We start from the raw sequence: 16,474 nt of genomic DNA, 5'->3' as shown, positions 1-16,474 counted from the left end.
AAGCCCTAGATAGGAGAGGTGCAGGTAAGACTATAGCGGGTTGGTGGGGGGCCCTGGCTGCGACGGTTAGCCGCCTCCAGGGCTGTGGCGGAGTTACAGGGCGATCTGGAAGCAGGCCGGTACAAAGGGTACCTCTGCGCGGCACCACGTGGTGCCTGAGCCAAAACGAGGAGCCTCCAGAGAGGTCCCGGAAGCCGGTCGGCGCCCCGCTAGGCCTGCGGGCGGTTGTGGGCCTGAACAACCGGGGGCTTGCTATGCGACGCTCCGCCCCGAGAGGGGGGGTGTGAGTAGAATTTCAACGGCACGTGATCGTAAAAAAGAATCACTTGGGGGGCAGCACTTGCGGGTCGTTCCCGTGCTGCCCGGCTCATCAGGCGGGCAGGTGAAGTAGATGGCCGCCTGCCCTTGGATCGCCCGTAAGATAACCCACCTATTACATATACTGGAATTATGTAATAAACCTGCAGCATTTGTTACCCACTTACAACTGTTTCTTGTGTTTTCATTGGGTAACCTAATTTGGGGGAGGGGGGAAAGCGGGGTGCCCCTGGGGGTACTATGCCGCTGACCGCGGCCCCCGCAGGGGGCCACTCGGCGGTCGGCGCCTTAGTGGCCCCGGGGCCCCGGTCACCCCTCCCCACTCCCTCCTTCGGGGGGGGCAGGGACACAGACTGGTGCCCCCCTCCCCCTCCGTGTCAGGGCCGGAAGTGACGCGCAATGCGCGTCACTTCCGGGCCCAGGTGTGAGGGGGAGGCTATTTAGCCTTCCCCCACCCTCACTGGCGACCTCTTTTGTCGCCCACCTCGCCTTTTCCCTCCCTACCGCTTACCCGGCGTAGGTGTGGTTGGGGGGGGGTTTTCTGAGCGTTGTAATGTTTTCCTTTTCGTTGCAGGCGGAGTTACAGGGCGATCTGGAAGCAGGCCGGTACAAAGGGTACCTCTGCGCGGCACCACGTGGTGCCTGAGCCAAAACGAGGAGCCTCCAGAGAGGTCCCGGAAGCCGGTCGGCGCCCCGCTAGGCCTGCGGGCGGTTGTGGGCCTGAACAACCGGGGGCTTGCTATGCGACGCTCCGCCCCGAGAGGGGGGGTGTGAGTAGAATTTCAACGGCATGTGATCGTAAAAAAGAATCACTTGGGGGGCAGCACTTGCGGGTCGTTCCCGTGCTGCCCGGCTCATCAGGCGGGCAGGTGAAGTAGATGGCCGCCTGCCCTTGGATCGCCCGTAAGATAACCCACCTATTACATATACTGGAATTATGTAATAAACCTGCAGCATTTGTTACCCACTTACAACTGTTTCTTGTGTTTTCATTGGGTAACCTAATTTGGGGGAGGGGGGAAAGCGGGGTGCCCCTGGGGGTACTATACCTTCTGCATGGGGACCCTTGGGCACTGTTAGTCCAATGCGCACCCTGATTATACATTTATACATTTTTTATTCTTTTTTAAATATAAAGTGCATATTTTATTGTCCACCCGACCGAGCTTAAACACGTTCTTGCCATGCCCAAAGCACACACGCCGCGATGTGCCCTCTAGGAGAGCGCGCAATGAAGGTCAAACCCGGAAACAAGTCCATGGTTACCCCACGGGAGTCCCCACCGTCCTCACATTCAATAAACTATTGTGGAACATGTAGTGCCTGGCAAAACACTTTGAACCAAAACCAGAAAGCCTCACTCCATGCCGCGTTTGGGCCCCGAGAGACAGACTCATATATTGGTTGACCCCGATCCTGGGTAGTCAGGACCGCCAAGTCTGGGGTGCCTCTGTTCCTCGAGTATTCTATAAAACACCTGGCAAGACGGGACACGGGGTTCAGAATGATCAGGTGTGATGCGTTGCAACCCTGTTGAGGTCCTAGGGGGACCGCACCTGGCCCTATGCCCCCTTAGGCCCACCTGCATGTCGAGAGCACTGCCTTCCCCTCCCAGAGGACAGGGGTTCCGAATCCGCCCCTCTCGAGCGCAGGACACCGACCAGTTAAACTGAGGCACAACCTATAGTGCATAGCCCCCCACCAAAACAGGCTGCACCCATCGCTCCCCCCTTGATGGTGCCGGGCCGCGAAACCTTGCATTCTAGATAAAACCAAGTGTTTCTGGGCTCTAACCTGTGACCGTATTTTGCATCCTGCCAATCCAAAATAAAATGTATATACCCTCCCTTCGACAAGTACAAGCATGGTACTAAGGGCGAGGCACTTCCAATACTCTAGCTAGGAAGGAGAAACTACAACAGCGGGACAGTGCCACCCAATGGCATACACACCTCATTACACTCTGGAAATACATGAACAAACCACTGGTCCCTGCGCCTCCCGATGTTCCCTGATCGTTCAAGGGCTGTGAGGTTCAGTTAGTAAACCCTGTAATGGTCACCTTTTCGTGCCTGCCTTTTGTTTTAAACAGTCGCCAGTTATGCCATCCAGCACAAACAACGTTTACCATAGGCATGGCACAATCAAATGCAAGGAAAACCTTTAAGGCACGGGCCCTCGCCCAAGACAGCATCTGGGGGCCACATGGGAGGAGTCTGGCGAAGGTACCTCACATGGTGGGACAGGAGGGGCCATCTTGTCGGAGTGAGACATGATCTTGGTGCCCTCGTCCCGCTCAGACCGAGCTTCACTACCATCAGCTGCTGTATCCCGCCTGATGCGCATGACCTCCCGGAGGGGTAAATTACCCTATCACATGCTTCACAAAGCTGAGCGATCAAGTTTGTGTGTCAGCCTAGATGCTTTATTTACACGGTGATCACACATAACCTCACCTTTTGGTACCTCTGTGTAAGCGACAGTTGCTTGAGGTTAGGGGAACGATGTAGCATGAGGGTTTTTGGAGCCTGCCGAGTCAGGGGTGGGAATACCGGCGGGATCCCGACACTCCTGTTAGGCCGCCGCTCTCTGACTGAGACCGCAACTCTGGCCGTCAGGCCACAATCTCTCCAACGAGCCCATATCCCCCGGACAGTGCAATCGTCTGGCGACTATAGCCACCGGCATGGCACCAACTCCGTGTGTCGCCCGCGGCACAACCCACGCTGCAAACACACCGACCCCACTCACAGAGCACCCCGGACAGCCTCAGGCTCCCAGACCGGCAACGATTGGCAGCGCAGCCCCAATGCCCACCTAAGGACACTGGGCACCGTAGGGTCAAGGCAGCCATGGCTCAAACCTCCACCTCGCTGTGCACCCCCCAATGCCCACCTAAGGACACTGGGCACTGTAGGGTCAAGGCACCCATGGCTCAAACCTCCACCTCGCTGTGCACCCCCTATGCCCACCTAAGGACACTGGGCACCATAGGGGCAAGGCACCCATGGCTCAAACCTCCACCTCGCTGTGCACCCCCTATGCCCACCTAAGGACACTGGGCACCGTAGGGTCAAGGCACCCATGGCTCAAACCTCCACCTCGCTGTGCACCCCCTATGCCCACCTAAGGACACTAGGCACCATAGGGGCAAGGCACCCATGGCTCAAACCTCGATCCTCGCTGTGCACCCCCAATGCCCACCTAAGGACACTGGGCACCGTAAAATCACCACCACAGCTCCCTGACAAACGGCGCGGCAAGGCACAGCGAGGGGGGGCACCCATGGCTGCAAAGAGAACCCAAAATGGAGGGGGGAAGCCTAAGTACCCTCCCCAACCCACAGCGTGCCGGACATGACTTGTCTGGTGCGCCCTGAGTCCCGCAGTAGTGAGTGGGGGTGAAGAGGTGTCCAAATGGATCTAGGGGGGACGCCCTCTGAGGTGGCCCCCTGCGGGGGCAGTGGGCAGCTGCATTTCCGTTACCAATGAGAGTTCTAGCAGTACTCCTTCCATCAGGTCTACGAACCCGCTCTTGCGAGCATGCGTCACATTTTTAGACTGTGCCACGGACACGTGCTCACATGATGGCGATTTCACACCGGATTCACACTGGGGGTGAGGAGGCACAGCCGAGCAACGTCTGACGTCACCCCAAGTAGCTGCTCGGACGTCTGACGTCGCCCCCAGGTAGCTGCTCGGACGTCTGACGTCACCCCAGGTAGCTGCGGGGCGGTAAAGGACAGAAGCCCTTTAAAAGGGCCCCTTTGGACTGGTTTCTCCATCTTTTTTCCCAGCTCAGAAGGATCACGAGGGTGAAGCACAGAAGGGCACTGTCGCCAGAGAGGGGCCTTCTGCATCAACTCAGGTATGTGCCCTGCGCCCCCCCCCCCCCAATCCACCCATGCTGGAAACAAATGAGTGTGCTTGGGTCACGCAGGGGCGGCGGCAGCGCTTCACCCCGGTGCCCTGCTTGGCATCTCTCCAAGAGGCTCTCACCCCTCCTGGGTCCCTGCAGAGGCGGGAACACGACGAAAGGAGTCCACTGAATACAATCCGTTCCTGCTCTCCCGGCCTCAGCGGCTGCGTTTCCCTCTGGTGCTCGCTGCTGGCCCGGCTCCTGTCCCCAGGGGCGCATCTTCAGGGGGGATCGTATAGGGTTTTCCTTTTTGAAGGCCCCTGGAGTGTTCTACACTTTTTGGCGGAGATCAGTCTTTAGTATTTGCAGTTTTGAGGGTCTTCTGTGTAGTTTATGCAACTCTCAAATTTACACCAGAAGGGTTTCGATTTTTGTGGACTCAATTGTGCTTTGTGTGCTCTACCCCCCCCCCCCCCCCCCTTTTATCGCGAGGCGCGCGCGCTGTTTTTCAAGTGCTGGCGTTTCTGGTAGGAGGCTTAATTTGTGGCCGTCCGAGGCGGGTTTCTTTCCTTTGTCTGCCTTGTTTGGTGGCCGCTGCTGTGATCTGATCAGGGCGTCTATTGTTTGCACAAGGCGGCCCCCCCGGCTCTTTGGGGGAGATTGGTCGAGTGGGTGCAAGTATGAGGATTCAAGTTCTGGCCTGGTTTTGGTATCTACTTTGGGGGGGGGGGGCGGAGGGGGGACCCTTAAGCATGGCGAGTGGTCTTGCTAGTTTACTTTTCAGTCTGCGGCTCCCTCGCCAGTCTGGGTGGAAGCAGCGCGACCGACCTGACTCTCGCGGCGGCGGCAGCTTCGTAACTCTTCATGGCTTTGCTTTATTTGTAAGAGTGGAGCCGGGACGCTTTGCATTTGCTGCGGAGGAATGTTTTATGTGCATCACAGCACACTCCTGCAGCGGGCACCGGGCTCATTCCTGGTGGGCCGGAAGGGCAGGGGTCGGTTTTGTTACTGGGGGCCAACGGTGCTGCAATATGGGCCCCGGGCCCCTGTACCAAAGCGGCAGCGGCGCTTGACACTAGTATTCATTCCTCCCATCCTTCACGGCCGCAGCTTCCCAGTATCCATCCCGGGGGTCTCTTCCCAGTATCCGTCCCGGGGGACTCTTCCCAGTATCCATCTCGGGGGTCTCTTCCCAGTATCCATCTCGGGGGTCTCTTCCCAGTATCCGTCCCGGGGGTCTCTTCCCAGTATCCATCTCGGGGCGGTCTCTTCCCAGTATCCATCCCTGGGCGGTCTCTTCCCAGTCCGGTGGGAGTGTTTCTATAGCGCCCTTATGGTATTGTATAGGTTGTCGGGGCCTTTTCTAGTGTTGTAAAAAAAGATACATATATCTATAGATATCTCTGTCCTCGTTGTGTAGTCTTAAGTTTGCGTAAATCCGTTTTAAACCGCAGGGTGTTTTTCATTCCTTGCCCGCAGTTCGTTGCTCCTGTATTTCATTGGCTCCGCTTCCTGCACTTCTTACATTGCTGCCTTTTAAATGCGGTGTGAGCAGTGTCTCTGGTTGTGTTTGCAGTTATGGAACCGTGTTTTCCTGTCTTAACATCTTCATACAAGATGCCAACACAACTTCATTATACCCCCCGAAAATGTTACCTGTCTCCAACCACCAGGTGTTTTTTGGGGGCACCTGATTTTATTCTCTCCACCCCCTTTCCTATAAAATGCCACCCCTGACGAAACGAGGCCCCGTTTCTTTTTCTCCCCTCCAACGGGCTGTAGAAAGCCAGAGCGGCGCGTGCATGTCCAGAGTCCCTGGAAACCTCTGAGTGCTCTGAGAGTTTTCACAAACACCACATCTTTTACGCCAAGATGGATCCCGCCTGAGGGGTGGGAGAGAGGGTCAGCTTCACTGACCAAAAGGCTGGCCTTTGGAGCCGGGGTCTGTTGTGTCTGTGAAACGTGGGCGACAATTTCCGTTCCGCTCGCGGAAATTGCGAACTTTCGGCATTTTCGCGGTCTGCGCGGAACGCGAGAATGTCGAAACTTTCGCGATCCACGGCGGGACGGAAATATGCAGGGCAGGATTCATTCTGGCACCATGCTCCTGTCATTAAACCAGAAATGCTTACAGATATAAATAAAGCAGGTGCCCGAGTTGAGGCTCAAATTCAGTAACGCATTAATCAGCACAAAAGATTCGTGAGCACGGTGGAGGCTAGGCAGGTGTGCTTTCTCCCCATATCTACCGTCAACAATTTGCTGTAGTCCTTGATGGAGCTCTGTGCATCCATGAGTTTCTCGAGCGCAATCCCCGTGTAGTTCCTGACACTAGGAGGTTCTGTCTCCTCATCTGCTGCTCTGATTGGTCTCTGGCCCTTTATAAACAGGAGGCATGTGCCCCGCCCGTTTGACCCCAGCCCACACATCAGCGGTGTGCAACGTCTTCCCGCCCTTTCTCCCACTTTGATGGACAGCTCACTCGAGGGACCCCGACGCCCGTCGGCGTGGTGGCAACGTTACAGACACATAAGGTCACGGGAGACAACTCTTCTGGCCCTTTACGCAGCTGTAGTGTAGGAAAAGCACTTTACATTTACCCACCGAGGTAGCACTTACTGATTAGCCAGTAGAAAGTACTCCATTTGTAGAGATATTGCACAAAACGGTGGCATCTTCTTGGATAAATATGCAGGGCAGGAGTCATTCTGGCACGATGCTCCTGTCATTAAACCAGAAGCACTTACAGATATAAATAAAGCAGGTGCACGAGTTGAAGGTCAAATTCAGTAACGCATTAATCAGCCCAAAATCTCCGCGAGCACGCGAAAGTTCGCGTGTTCGCGGAGATTTTTGCCGTTTCGCGATATTTTGCGAAAGGCAATTTCGCAAATTCCGCCCACCCTTTGTCGGCATTGGCACCTTTGAAGAAGGGGAGGAATTGGTATGTTTAAGGAAGGGATTGCCCCACCTCCTCCCCCTTCTCGTGCCTGTTCATGCTGGAATGTCTGCTGGGCACCAACCCGGTCTGTGGAAGAGTTTTGAGAACAGTGTCGTCGATGGCTCTTGGCTGGGAGAAGGGAATATTTACTTTTTGGGCTACCTCGGAATTCAAATACTGTCACTCCGCTTGTGTGATTCTGATGAGAAGTGATTCACAACTTTATCGTCTGCTTTCCACAAATGTAAGCACTTGCTGCCATGTTTGACGAGAGTAGCCTGAACTTGGCGCATATGTCCATTACATCCTTGTGATCCGAGGCAGCAAACTCTCTGTAATTTAAATTATACTACCGGGATCTGGAGTTATTGAAAGACGGCGGTATAATTATTCAGTGTTTTTGCCTTTTACCTTACAATACATTAAGACCGAAATCAGTACTCAAACACACGCACCTTAAATGCAATAACAGGCTGATAAGGCAACCAGCAGTATATAGCACATGCGTGTATGTGCCGGAAAAAGAGCCCCTGTACAACCGATGGGATGGTAAGCACTTTGGCACAGCTCTTGCCATCGTCCGGAAAAACCTAACTTGAAACTGGCAAACACGGACTTCTTCCTGCCACAAAACGGAGTCGCGCTCTGCAGTGGCGTAACAACTCGGGGGCGCTGTAAAGTGCCTGGAGGGGGGCTCCCCGTCCTGGCCACCCTCTTTGCTGAGGGGGTGCCCTTGAAGCTCGCCCCCCGGGGCTTAGGTTACGTCACTGGGGCCCCGGTCTGCGTTGGAGACGTGTACTGCACCACCACAAGACCCACGCGGCTGTAACCTACTAATTAATGAAACTGCACAAACGTACTAACCAAGAACAAATGTTCCACAATTAACACATATTTCTTAGTCTCTCGGAGGCAGTAGAAGACGGGAGAAGGTGGAGGAGACAGCAGTGTAGGGGTGTGTAGGAGGTGTGTGCAAGAGTATATTTTGGCTTGCTGCCATACCCTTTTGCATTGGGTTTGTTTCTTCTTGTGGTGAGCCCTTGTACCCCTATGAATTTCTTTCTTGGTGTCAGTTACCCATTGTTTTGAAAAGCACTTCATTTGAGTTCCCTTTACCAACTTTCAATCAAATGTTATTTGTAGAGCGCCACTGATCACCCGGGAGGCATCCAGGCGCTGTGCTGAGTGGTCATTCAAAGACCCAGGTGTTGAGGTGTGTTATGTTTTTGTTTTAGCACTTGCTCGTCACCTCCTTGGTGTCTCAGAGCAGCATCTCTCCTCAACCAGTCACGTGCAAGTGCACATTTGACACTGCTGCGGACTGGGTTACATAGCCATTACAGGGGCGTAACACAGCCCCCGCAGCCCCTCCAGTGCGGGGGCCCCCTCGGCACTGCACTCTGACCAGAGCACTCCTGATTGAGCCTGGAGGGAGCCCCTCTTCATACCGTGCAGGGAGGCCCCCTCACTTTTCGTTCCGCCAGTGAGCCTTTAAGGTGTTTTTACGAGTGTTTCTTCACCTGTAGAGCAATTTCTCAAGGCTTTGGGTCGGGCGCGTTCTTGTGGTGGGTGAATCAGAAGGGTATTTTGAGCCAAACACTGATTTACTGTTGTTGTGTAGGGGTGAAATTCAGTTGGTAGGGAATTGTGGTATGGAGTCTGGTGTCTGCTCCGTATCAATGCTTAATTTGTAAAAAAAAAAAAAAAAAAGAAATCTCATGGCAGTCCTCATGCCCTAGGTACTCGGGAACCATTTTGGGGAAGTTTTAGGGAAAGAACACTAGTACTGGGAACGTGGACAACAGGGACACAGTACTCTACAGTGAAAATTGCAGAAAAAAATCCAGGCAAGGAGTGTGTGTGGGGGGGGGGGGTGAGGGGGTGTCCTGCAACAGAACGCCATTTTAGCACCCCTGTCACTTACAATTGGCTGCCTCCCACTCACTCAAGGTTTCCTTACGGGCCAACGCTTCCTCCTCGCTTTCACTTTCCTCCTGGGCTTCAAGTCTTTTTCCTGCTGTAGAGTCTGGACCAAGTACTGCTTCCGGCAGGGACGTGGCACAGGCCCCTGCGGTGTGGGGGCCGCCAAGCTCCAGGAGGCCCCCTCAGCACAGCACTCCTGTGCAGAGCTCCTGATCGAGCCTGGAGGGGGCCCCTCCACATGCCTTGCAGGGAGGCCCCCTCCGGTTTCGTTACACCAGTGGCTTCCGGTGGCCAGTGTCCTTCTACTGCATGTTCCTGCAGGAACTTTTGAACAAGCACTGGCATAGCCAATAGGTCTCGCCTTTGGGACCTTATAAGTGTTTAGCCATGCAACAGTTGGTGTTGTTGCACCAAGGATATTGTGCTGCATAACTAAACACTTATAAGGTCCCAAAGGCGAGACCTATTGGCTATGTCAATGCTTCTTTAATTTGTAAGATACTTTATTTAATCTTTACACTTTTGCTGCAAGATGTGTATAAAAATGGGAGTTTAGCCATGCAACAGTTGATGTTGTTGCACCAAGGATATTGTGCTGGATAACTAAACACTTATAAGGTCCCACCTCTCCTTTTTAGACGGATGCTCAATGACGCTTATTGGGAAATCTCAGGCTCACACCCCCCTAATATTATTCACTAAGCTGCTCTCCTGCCCCTCCCCATCCATCCAGCACAGGATAGCCGTTTCCTATCAGCTCAGCGAGACAGCTGTCTGTAGGGGGATTCAACTGACTGAGCAGGTTAATCAATCAATCAATCACAGAATTTGTAAAGCACACTACTTACCCGTGAGGGTCTCAAGGCGCTGGGGAAGAAGAAGGGGGTGAGCGGCGCTACTGGTCGAACAGCCAGGTCTTGAGTTTCCTCCTGAAGGTCAGCAGGTCTTGGGCCTGTCGTAGGCTGAGTGGGCGGGTGTTCCAGGTTTTGGCAGCGAGGTGGGAGAAGGATCTGCCGCTGGTGGTAGTTCTTCGGATGCATGGGACGGTGGCCAGGGAGAGGTCGGCAGAGCGGAGCTGGCGGTTGGTAGCATAGAAGGAGTCGTCTGTTGAGATAGGCTGGTCTAGTCTTGTGGAGTGCCTTGTGTGCGTGGATGAGGAGTTTGAAGGAGATTCTCCTGTCGATTGGGGAGCCAGTGCAGGCTTCTCAGGTGGGGGGGTGATGTGGCTGTGCCGTGGTTAACCCTGGGAGTAGTTCGCGTAGCCGCGCTTCGCGAAGCTTCGCGAAGATGTACTTGCACTACGCGACCATCGCGCAGCTTCGCGAGCTTGCGTAGTTGCTTGGTGCGCCCATTCGCGATGGCTTTTTCTTGTTTGGGAGCACGGTGAGCGTGTTCGGGGAGCTGTGTGCATGCTCGGGGGATATATCTCGCGAACTTACCCACGCGGTCGCGAATGGGCGCAGCCATCTTGTTTTTCACTCTGCTATGGTTCTGGGCCTACTTTTGTATCCTCCCTTTATCTTTGCAATCCTTTGTCTTTAAAGCGTTTTTTCTGACTTTTTTTTAGTTATTATCTATCTCTCTCTTTGCCTAAGTTTATATTTTGCATTTTATTTCTACTTTTACTGTGTTTTTGTTACTTTTATAAAGTTCTTTCTATCTTCTTCCCCCTAACTTTTTTTTCCCCTTCTAACTTTTCTTTTCCTTCTCCCACCCACCCCAGAACCATGGCCAAGGGCACACCGAGTGTCAAGGGCAAGGGACCTGCAGGAGCAGAGAAGGGCCGCCTGCCTTGCGGCAGAATGCGTCCTGCAGGGGTACAGGCCCGGCAACTGTTTGGGGAGGAGGAGGTGGCCGCCCTTGTTTTCTTTATCCAGCGCCACCTCCCCTTGACCTTGGCAGCAGGCGGCAGGCCCGGCTCCGGGTACGCTACCCAGGAGCGGCACCGTCGGTGGGCGAAGGTGCGCCGGGCCATGTTCCGGTGCTCTGGGGTCCGGCGCTCCCACTATCAGCTAGCCCACCGGTGGTCTGACATCTTGGACCGGGAGCAGGACCTGTTGGACCTGCTAGGTGTCGAGGTCGTCGGGCTTGGTGAGTAACTTATTGTGTATATTAAATTTGATGAACAACAAGATTACTGCTGCGTGCCAAGCGTTGCTGGTAAATTACATTCCAAAAAGCAAAATGTTCTTTGATTTAAGGACCCAGGTGCCCGGTGGTACTCTTACTTGTTTGCAACTTAGTTTGCGCTAGCTTGTGCTGATGCTGATTATGTAAGAGTTTAGTTTACAGAACTGAAGTTATGTAATGCGATTTGCTAGAGAGACTCTAGTCCTTCCATTGTCCTACTGTGAAATAGTGGTGGATGGATATTGGATACTAGGTTTAGTTTGTTAGTATTAGTTAATAATTGTTTTATGCGGTCTGCGTGATGCGCGCCTCCTCTGTCACTGAGTGCTGCTTACCCCAGTCCTCCGTCGAACCTTTTGTACTTTGTTTAGTGAGTGGTAGGCTTAGCATGGTCAGTCGGTAGCAGAACTAGATCAGAATCATGCAACCAACCCACAATTTGTTGTATGTATGCACAAATGTATGCATGTGTCCTCCATCTCATCTATGCATTTGATGGCTGAAAAAAATGGAAATGCAGACTTAGTCAACAATTGGCCCGTCTGGAATAGGTGGTGTAGGTCAGGTGGTACTTCCTAGGCTTCGTATTGTCATCAGAATGATTATGGAACACTGGAGTGTTCATAAATAAGTAGACGATCCGTGAATGCAGGAAGAAGCCAGTAGTCGATCCATCTGATTAGATAGGTCAATTTTATTGCAATTGTTGTTCCTAAAATGTTGTTTGACTTATTTTTCCAAATGATTTATTATTATTTGTTTCACAGCACTCCTTAATGTTTGTCTCTTTCTTTATTATATTTTACATGATCATCAGCACCACCCAGGGGCAAGAAGACGGGGTCGGAGTCGGCGGGGGAACCACAGGACCGCTCCTCTACCGAGGCTCCTGCTGCTGGCCCCAGTAAGTCCTCCAGTGGTTATATTGACATTTATATTTCCCTAACTTTTACTGCATCTTTTTTTTCCGAACTATAAATTATGGTTCCACTTTCTAATTCTATTTTTTACAAAAGCTTACTTCTTTGAACTTGACTATCTGTTTCCAAATTCTGTTTATCCCTGCCTCTAACTAAGTTGCTTCTAACTGCCTCTGCTATGACTCTCTGTACTACTACTACTACTACTATTACTATTATTACTCTGTGTGTAGCGAAGCTTGCACAGTTGCCCACTCTTTATAGAAGGTTTTCTTTGGAATAATAAAACTCTGATTGACCAATAGCTCTAGCCACTGTGTCCTGTCCTTTGGGTTGTCCTCTTCAAGTCTTCTCAATGTTGAGGCTTTGACAATTACCACAAACAAAATGGCCAACCAGATATTTGACTAGTATTTTTGATCGGATAGTACATGATACTACTATTGTCTAGTGAGTCTGCAGAGCCACATACAGAACTATGCACAACAAAATAGGATGTTGCTGATGGGAGGTTGGACCTTACTGATCACACCTCAGTCTGAAGAACCCAGGATCCCCTGACCGACTAGCTATAGTGTCTCACATTAGGGTCCCACTCCCGAACCCCCCCCCTCCACGAAGAAGATACACAATGTTGATGATGACTGAGACAGACAACCCAGAACATAATAACACCATTTTGCTCACTCACTTGTGTAAGTCCACCCCACCACACCAAATACCACAGAGTCTATGTGTAAGCTCAAAAGGTTTATTTGAAACAAGTATCAAACTCTGTACATCGTTAATATGAAATTTAATTTACTACAGCCATAGTCAATAAGCCAGCAAAAAGCCTAAGATTAAAACAGTAAACATTTACAAGTGCATGACAACAAGAACAAGAGCCAAGATCTTTAGAATTCTGGAAGACCCCTCACCGTAGAACGTAGAAATACTGGTTACATCATCTTGCATCATAATATGTTCTGTAAATCTCTGGTTTGTAGAAGGGAGTCTTCCGCCTATTATATGAGAAAAATGCTGCGAGTTAGCCGTTAGATAGTATACTGGTGAATGCAAGCATTTTGCAGTCATGACAAAAAGTGTAACATGTATGTGATGGCTAAGCAATATGAACTAAACAAACTCAATAAGTGTTTTTTTTTTCGGCCTCTTCACTTGTACTGCACATGTCAATAAGCTGGCAGGTATAATTAAATATGCGAATCTAAAAGGGTTACACATGGCTCAGGCTAACTTTCAAAAGAGGAGAGTAGGACTAGATGACCCTAGGAACCATATCACTACTAGTGTCTGTCTACTGACTGTACTTACTGTCTAGTGCTGATGTATGTTGCATTAACTTTTTTTTCAATGTTGCAAGTGAACACTTAACATGGGGGAGGTTTCCAGGCATCTAAAAATTTGTGATGTTTTTTTCTAGGCACACTACCATCCACCAGTGCCGGCGGGGCCTGCGGCGATGAGGCCATTCCGGAGGGGGCAGGCAAACTGGCGGCACCTGCAGGAGAGACAGGGGGGGATCCAGCAGCAGTGGCTGGCGGCGGTAAGTTATATTCATTACTTCTTGACATTACAGCTAGAGGGAAGTGTGTTCACTATTTCACTGTACTGTGCGACTTATTATTATACAACGGTTGAAGAAGACACCCTTTACTTAGCATTAGCAGCGTGAGTAGAGTAACCAATGGCCTCTTCTATTTGACTCCAAAATCAGCTGTGAAGGTTTTATGGAGAAGACAAACTCAGATCAGATGACCTTGATGGATGTGTTGAACAAAGAGGGAAAGAAGGGTGGAAGGACGGGCGAAATAAATAATATGACTGACTGGCAGAGAAGGATATGTTGTTGGAAGCATGCATAGGTGGCTGATAGTAATCAGATCAGATGCATGGGTTGTTGAAGGATGGGTGGAAGATGAAAGAATGCCTGCCTGGGTGGGCGACACAGTATGGGTGGATAGTGCTAGATAGCAAGAATCAGCGGTGTTTGGTTCAAATTCAAACTCAAAGCGAAGGCAAGCAAGGAAGTACGGAAGCATGGGTGGTTGTTGGTGAAACCAACTAAGTATGAGAGATATAAAAAAGAAGGATAAACGTTTACTTTAATGGATGTATGCCTGGATGTACTATCATCAATAGACAGTATAGGTGGAAAGTGTCACTGCAGATTCTTACTTTGAAGAAAATGTAAAAGAAACTGCGCGACAGTAGCAAAGCCTAGGGGAATATAGGTAGTATTATCAGAATACAGTACACTTGCAGTAGTTTGCAAGCACGTCATATATATTTATATATATCTATATTATCAAGCAGAAGCCCCTTCCTCCCACTCTGGGGACCACTCCCTACCTATTATTATTAATGTATTTTCGATTGGGGCAGCCAGCCTGCAAAGGGTGGGCTATCTGTTGTTTATGGTTATTGGTTACACAATCAATGAAAGCAAAGTACCCTCTGCAGTAGCGGTTGGTGGTGGGAGTGTTGGCGGGCGGTGACATGGGGAGGGGACGGGTGGGTGGCACTGGTGAGTAAACTGTGTATTACGGCCAAATACAGGTGATCAACATAAAAATAAATAAAATTATTTTCAATGTGCGCACTGCACCGCCGAATGCGATGCAGTGCGTGCAACAATTTTTTTTATGTATTGTTTAATTACCTGTGATTGTCCTTAATCCATAGTTTACTATCCCCACCCTGCACCTTCCCACGTCACCGACTCACCGCCCGGCAGCACTCCCACCACCGACTGCTACCGACCTGATGTCGTATCGTATTAGCATCTATAATATGAATATAAGCAATGATCATTGGGTCAGATAAATAATCAGCCTTTTTGTAGTACCCATGGCAGGGTGTAAGTGAAATTGTGCATTCCATTTGCCCTCATGTAACAGAGTATGACCAGTGTCAACGGCCGTAAGGCGTCATACAAAAATATGAGCTTCCCCACCTGCAGACAGTAGTAGTAAATAAAACTAACGTGAGTCTGCATTATGTGGCTCATATCTGTTTCTCTTGGGTGCAAGCTTAGCTGACGGAGCTGGCATGCCGGCTACAACAAGGTTATGTAATTGGGTTAAACTACAGATAAGAACAGCACGACTGGTGTACCGGAGTACATAGTACGATTATATTTATAATGTCGGAACCTCCCACAAATGTTAGAGTCCGAGGAAGTTGGATTAGAGATACTTACCACCAAATCACAAATGTTATGAACTGTGCTTGCTAGTGATACTGTGACACTATGTGTTGAATGATTTTAGTGTTTCTGTTCTGCTAAGAGTATTGGCTACAACATGTTCTTTTTCTTTCTTGATATAGATACTCCTTCCACATCCACTAAACCATCAAGGAAGGAGTTGGCCGCTAGGGCCCGGCGCCGGAAACTGGAGGCCATCTGCGAACATTATCGCCGGCTGGTGGCTCAGGCGGAGGAGGAGGAGGAGGAGGCGGCTGCAGCTGCAGCCTCCTCCAATGCCCCGGACCCCAGTCAGGCCCTGCCTCCACTTTCACGGCGCCGTGGTCCGGCATCCACCCGCCGCCTCGCCTCGATTTCAAGCACTGCTGCCCCCCACCCTGCATGTAACTGCAGGGCATTTCGCCGCCAGCTGCTCCGCTGGATGGCCCGCTTAGAGGAGAACCTGGAGGAGCGGGTAAAGATAATGGTGGACAAACACCTTAAGGCCCGCCGACAATAGAGGACCTCGTCTTTTGCCCCTTTTTTAATTACTTTTGTTGGTTGGTGGGTGGGTTTTTGGGTGTTGGGAATTCTTTCGGACATTGGGACTCTTCAACTTTCGTTTTGGACATTGGTTGGGGTTAGGTAGGGGGGTGGGTTAGGTCAGAGTGGGATAGTTTATTTTTGTTAGGGGATATTAAATTATATACTATTTACTATTTACTTATACGAAGTTAATGTTTTGTGGTGGGTTACAGTTTTCCGAATTAAATCTAAGTTACATGGTTTGTTACTTTGTTTCCGTGCTGCTGCATGCCCACAGCCAGTGTTTGATTTAAAAGTTCTGCCGATTTTGTAACACACAAACCGATAGATGCAGTACCCCTCACTGAGTTATTTTTAATTGTCATAATAGTACTGTCTGTCTCTCCTCCTAGTCCATACCTCCCACCAAACTTATCTTACCTGTGATTGATGATGAAGTTCGGCACACTGATGGCAACATGGTTGGTTTCCCAAATTAACGGACAAGATGCCATTATTGTGGTGGTAGTAGTAGACATTGGCAATAGCATTTGAAAAAAGAAATAGAAAGTCACTTGACTGAGAGACTGTGGGAGTAGTAGTAGAACAGAGTAAACTACAGCATGGGTGGGCAAGCAGAAGAAGATCCTTGCCCTGCCTTAGTTGAAA

At 50.7% G+C, this 16,474-nt stretch overlaps 2 protein-coding genes across 2 annotated transcripts in view; both read left to right on the top strand.

Annotated features, from left to right (window-relative positions):
* The first annotated feature begins 3,831 nt into the window (after positions 1-3,831).
* Positions 3,832-16,474, top strand: part of LOC146863501 (uncharacterized) — a 65,939-nt gene continuing 53,296 nt past the window's right edge. The window contains exon 1 of the mRNA XM_085642933.1: positions 3,832-4,185. The gene's annotated coding sequence lies outside the window, so the exon portion shown is untranslated. The remainder of the gene's footprint in view (positions 4,186-16,474) is intronic.
* Positions 10,768-15,800, top strand: LOC146863502 (uncharacterized). Its single transcript, XM_085643181.1, has 4 exons — positions 10,768-11,131; positions 11,988-12,074; positions 13,517-13,639; positions 15,424-15,800. The coding sequence occupies exons 1-4, from the start codon at positions 10,768-10,770 to the stop codon at positions 15,798-15,800; spliced, it is 951 nt and encodes a 316-aa protein (XP_085499307.1).

Source organism: Triturus cristatus, chromosome 2_2 (assembly GCF_964204655.1).
Source record: "Triturus cristatus chromosome 2_2, aTriCri1.1, whole genome shotgun sequence".
NCBI classification, from domain to species: Eukaryota; Metazoa; Chordata; class Amphibia; order Caudata; family Salamandridae; genus Triturus; species Triturus cristatus.
Note: the sequence above shows the minus strand (reverse complement) of the source record. Positions and strands in the feature narration are given on the sequence as shown.

Excerpts from the sequence above, each read along its gene's own strand:
- LOC146863502 (XM_085643181.1), top strand. The coding sequence starts at position 10,768 with ATGGCCAAGGGCACACCGAGTGTCAAGGGCAAGGGACCTGCAGGAGCA. Across the intron at positions 12,075-13,516 it reads GGCTCCTGCTGCTGGCCCCA|GCACACTACCATCCACCAGT; the intron begins GTAAGTCCTCCA and ends GTTTTTTTCTAG. Across the intron at positions 13,640-15,423 it reads AGCAGCAGTGGCTGGCGGCG|ATACTCCTTCCACATCCACT; the intron begins GTAAGTTATATT and ends TTCTTGATATAG.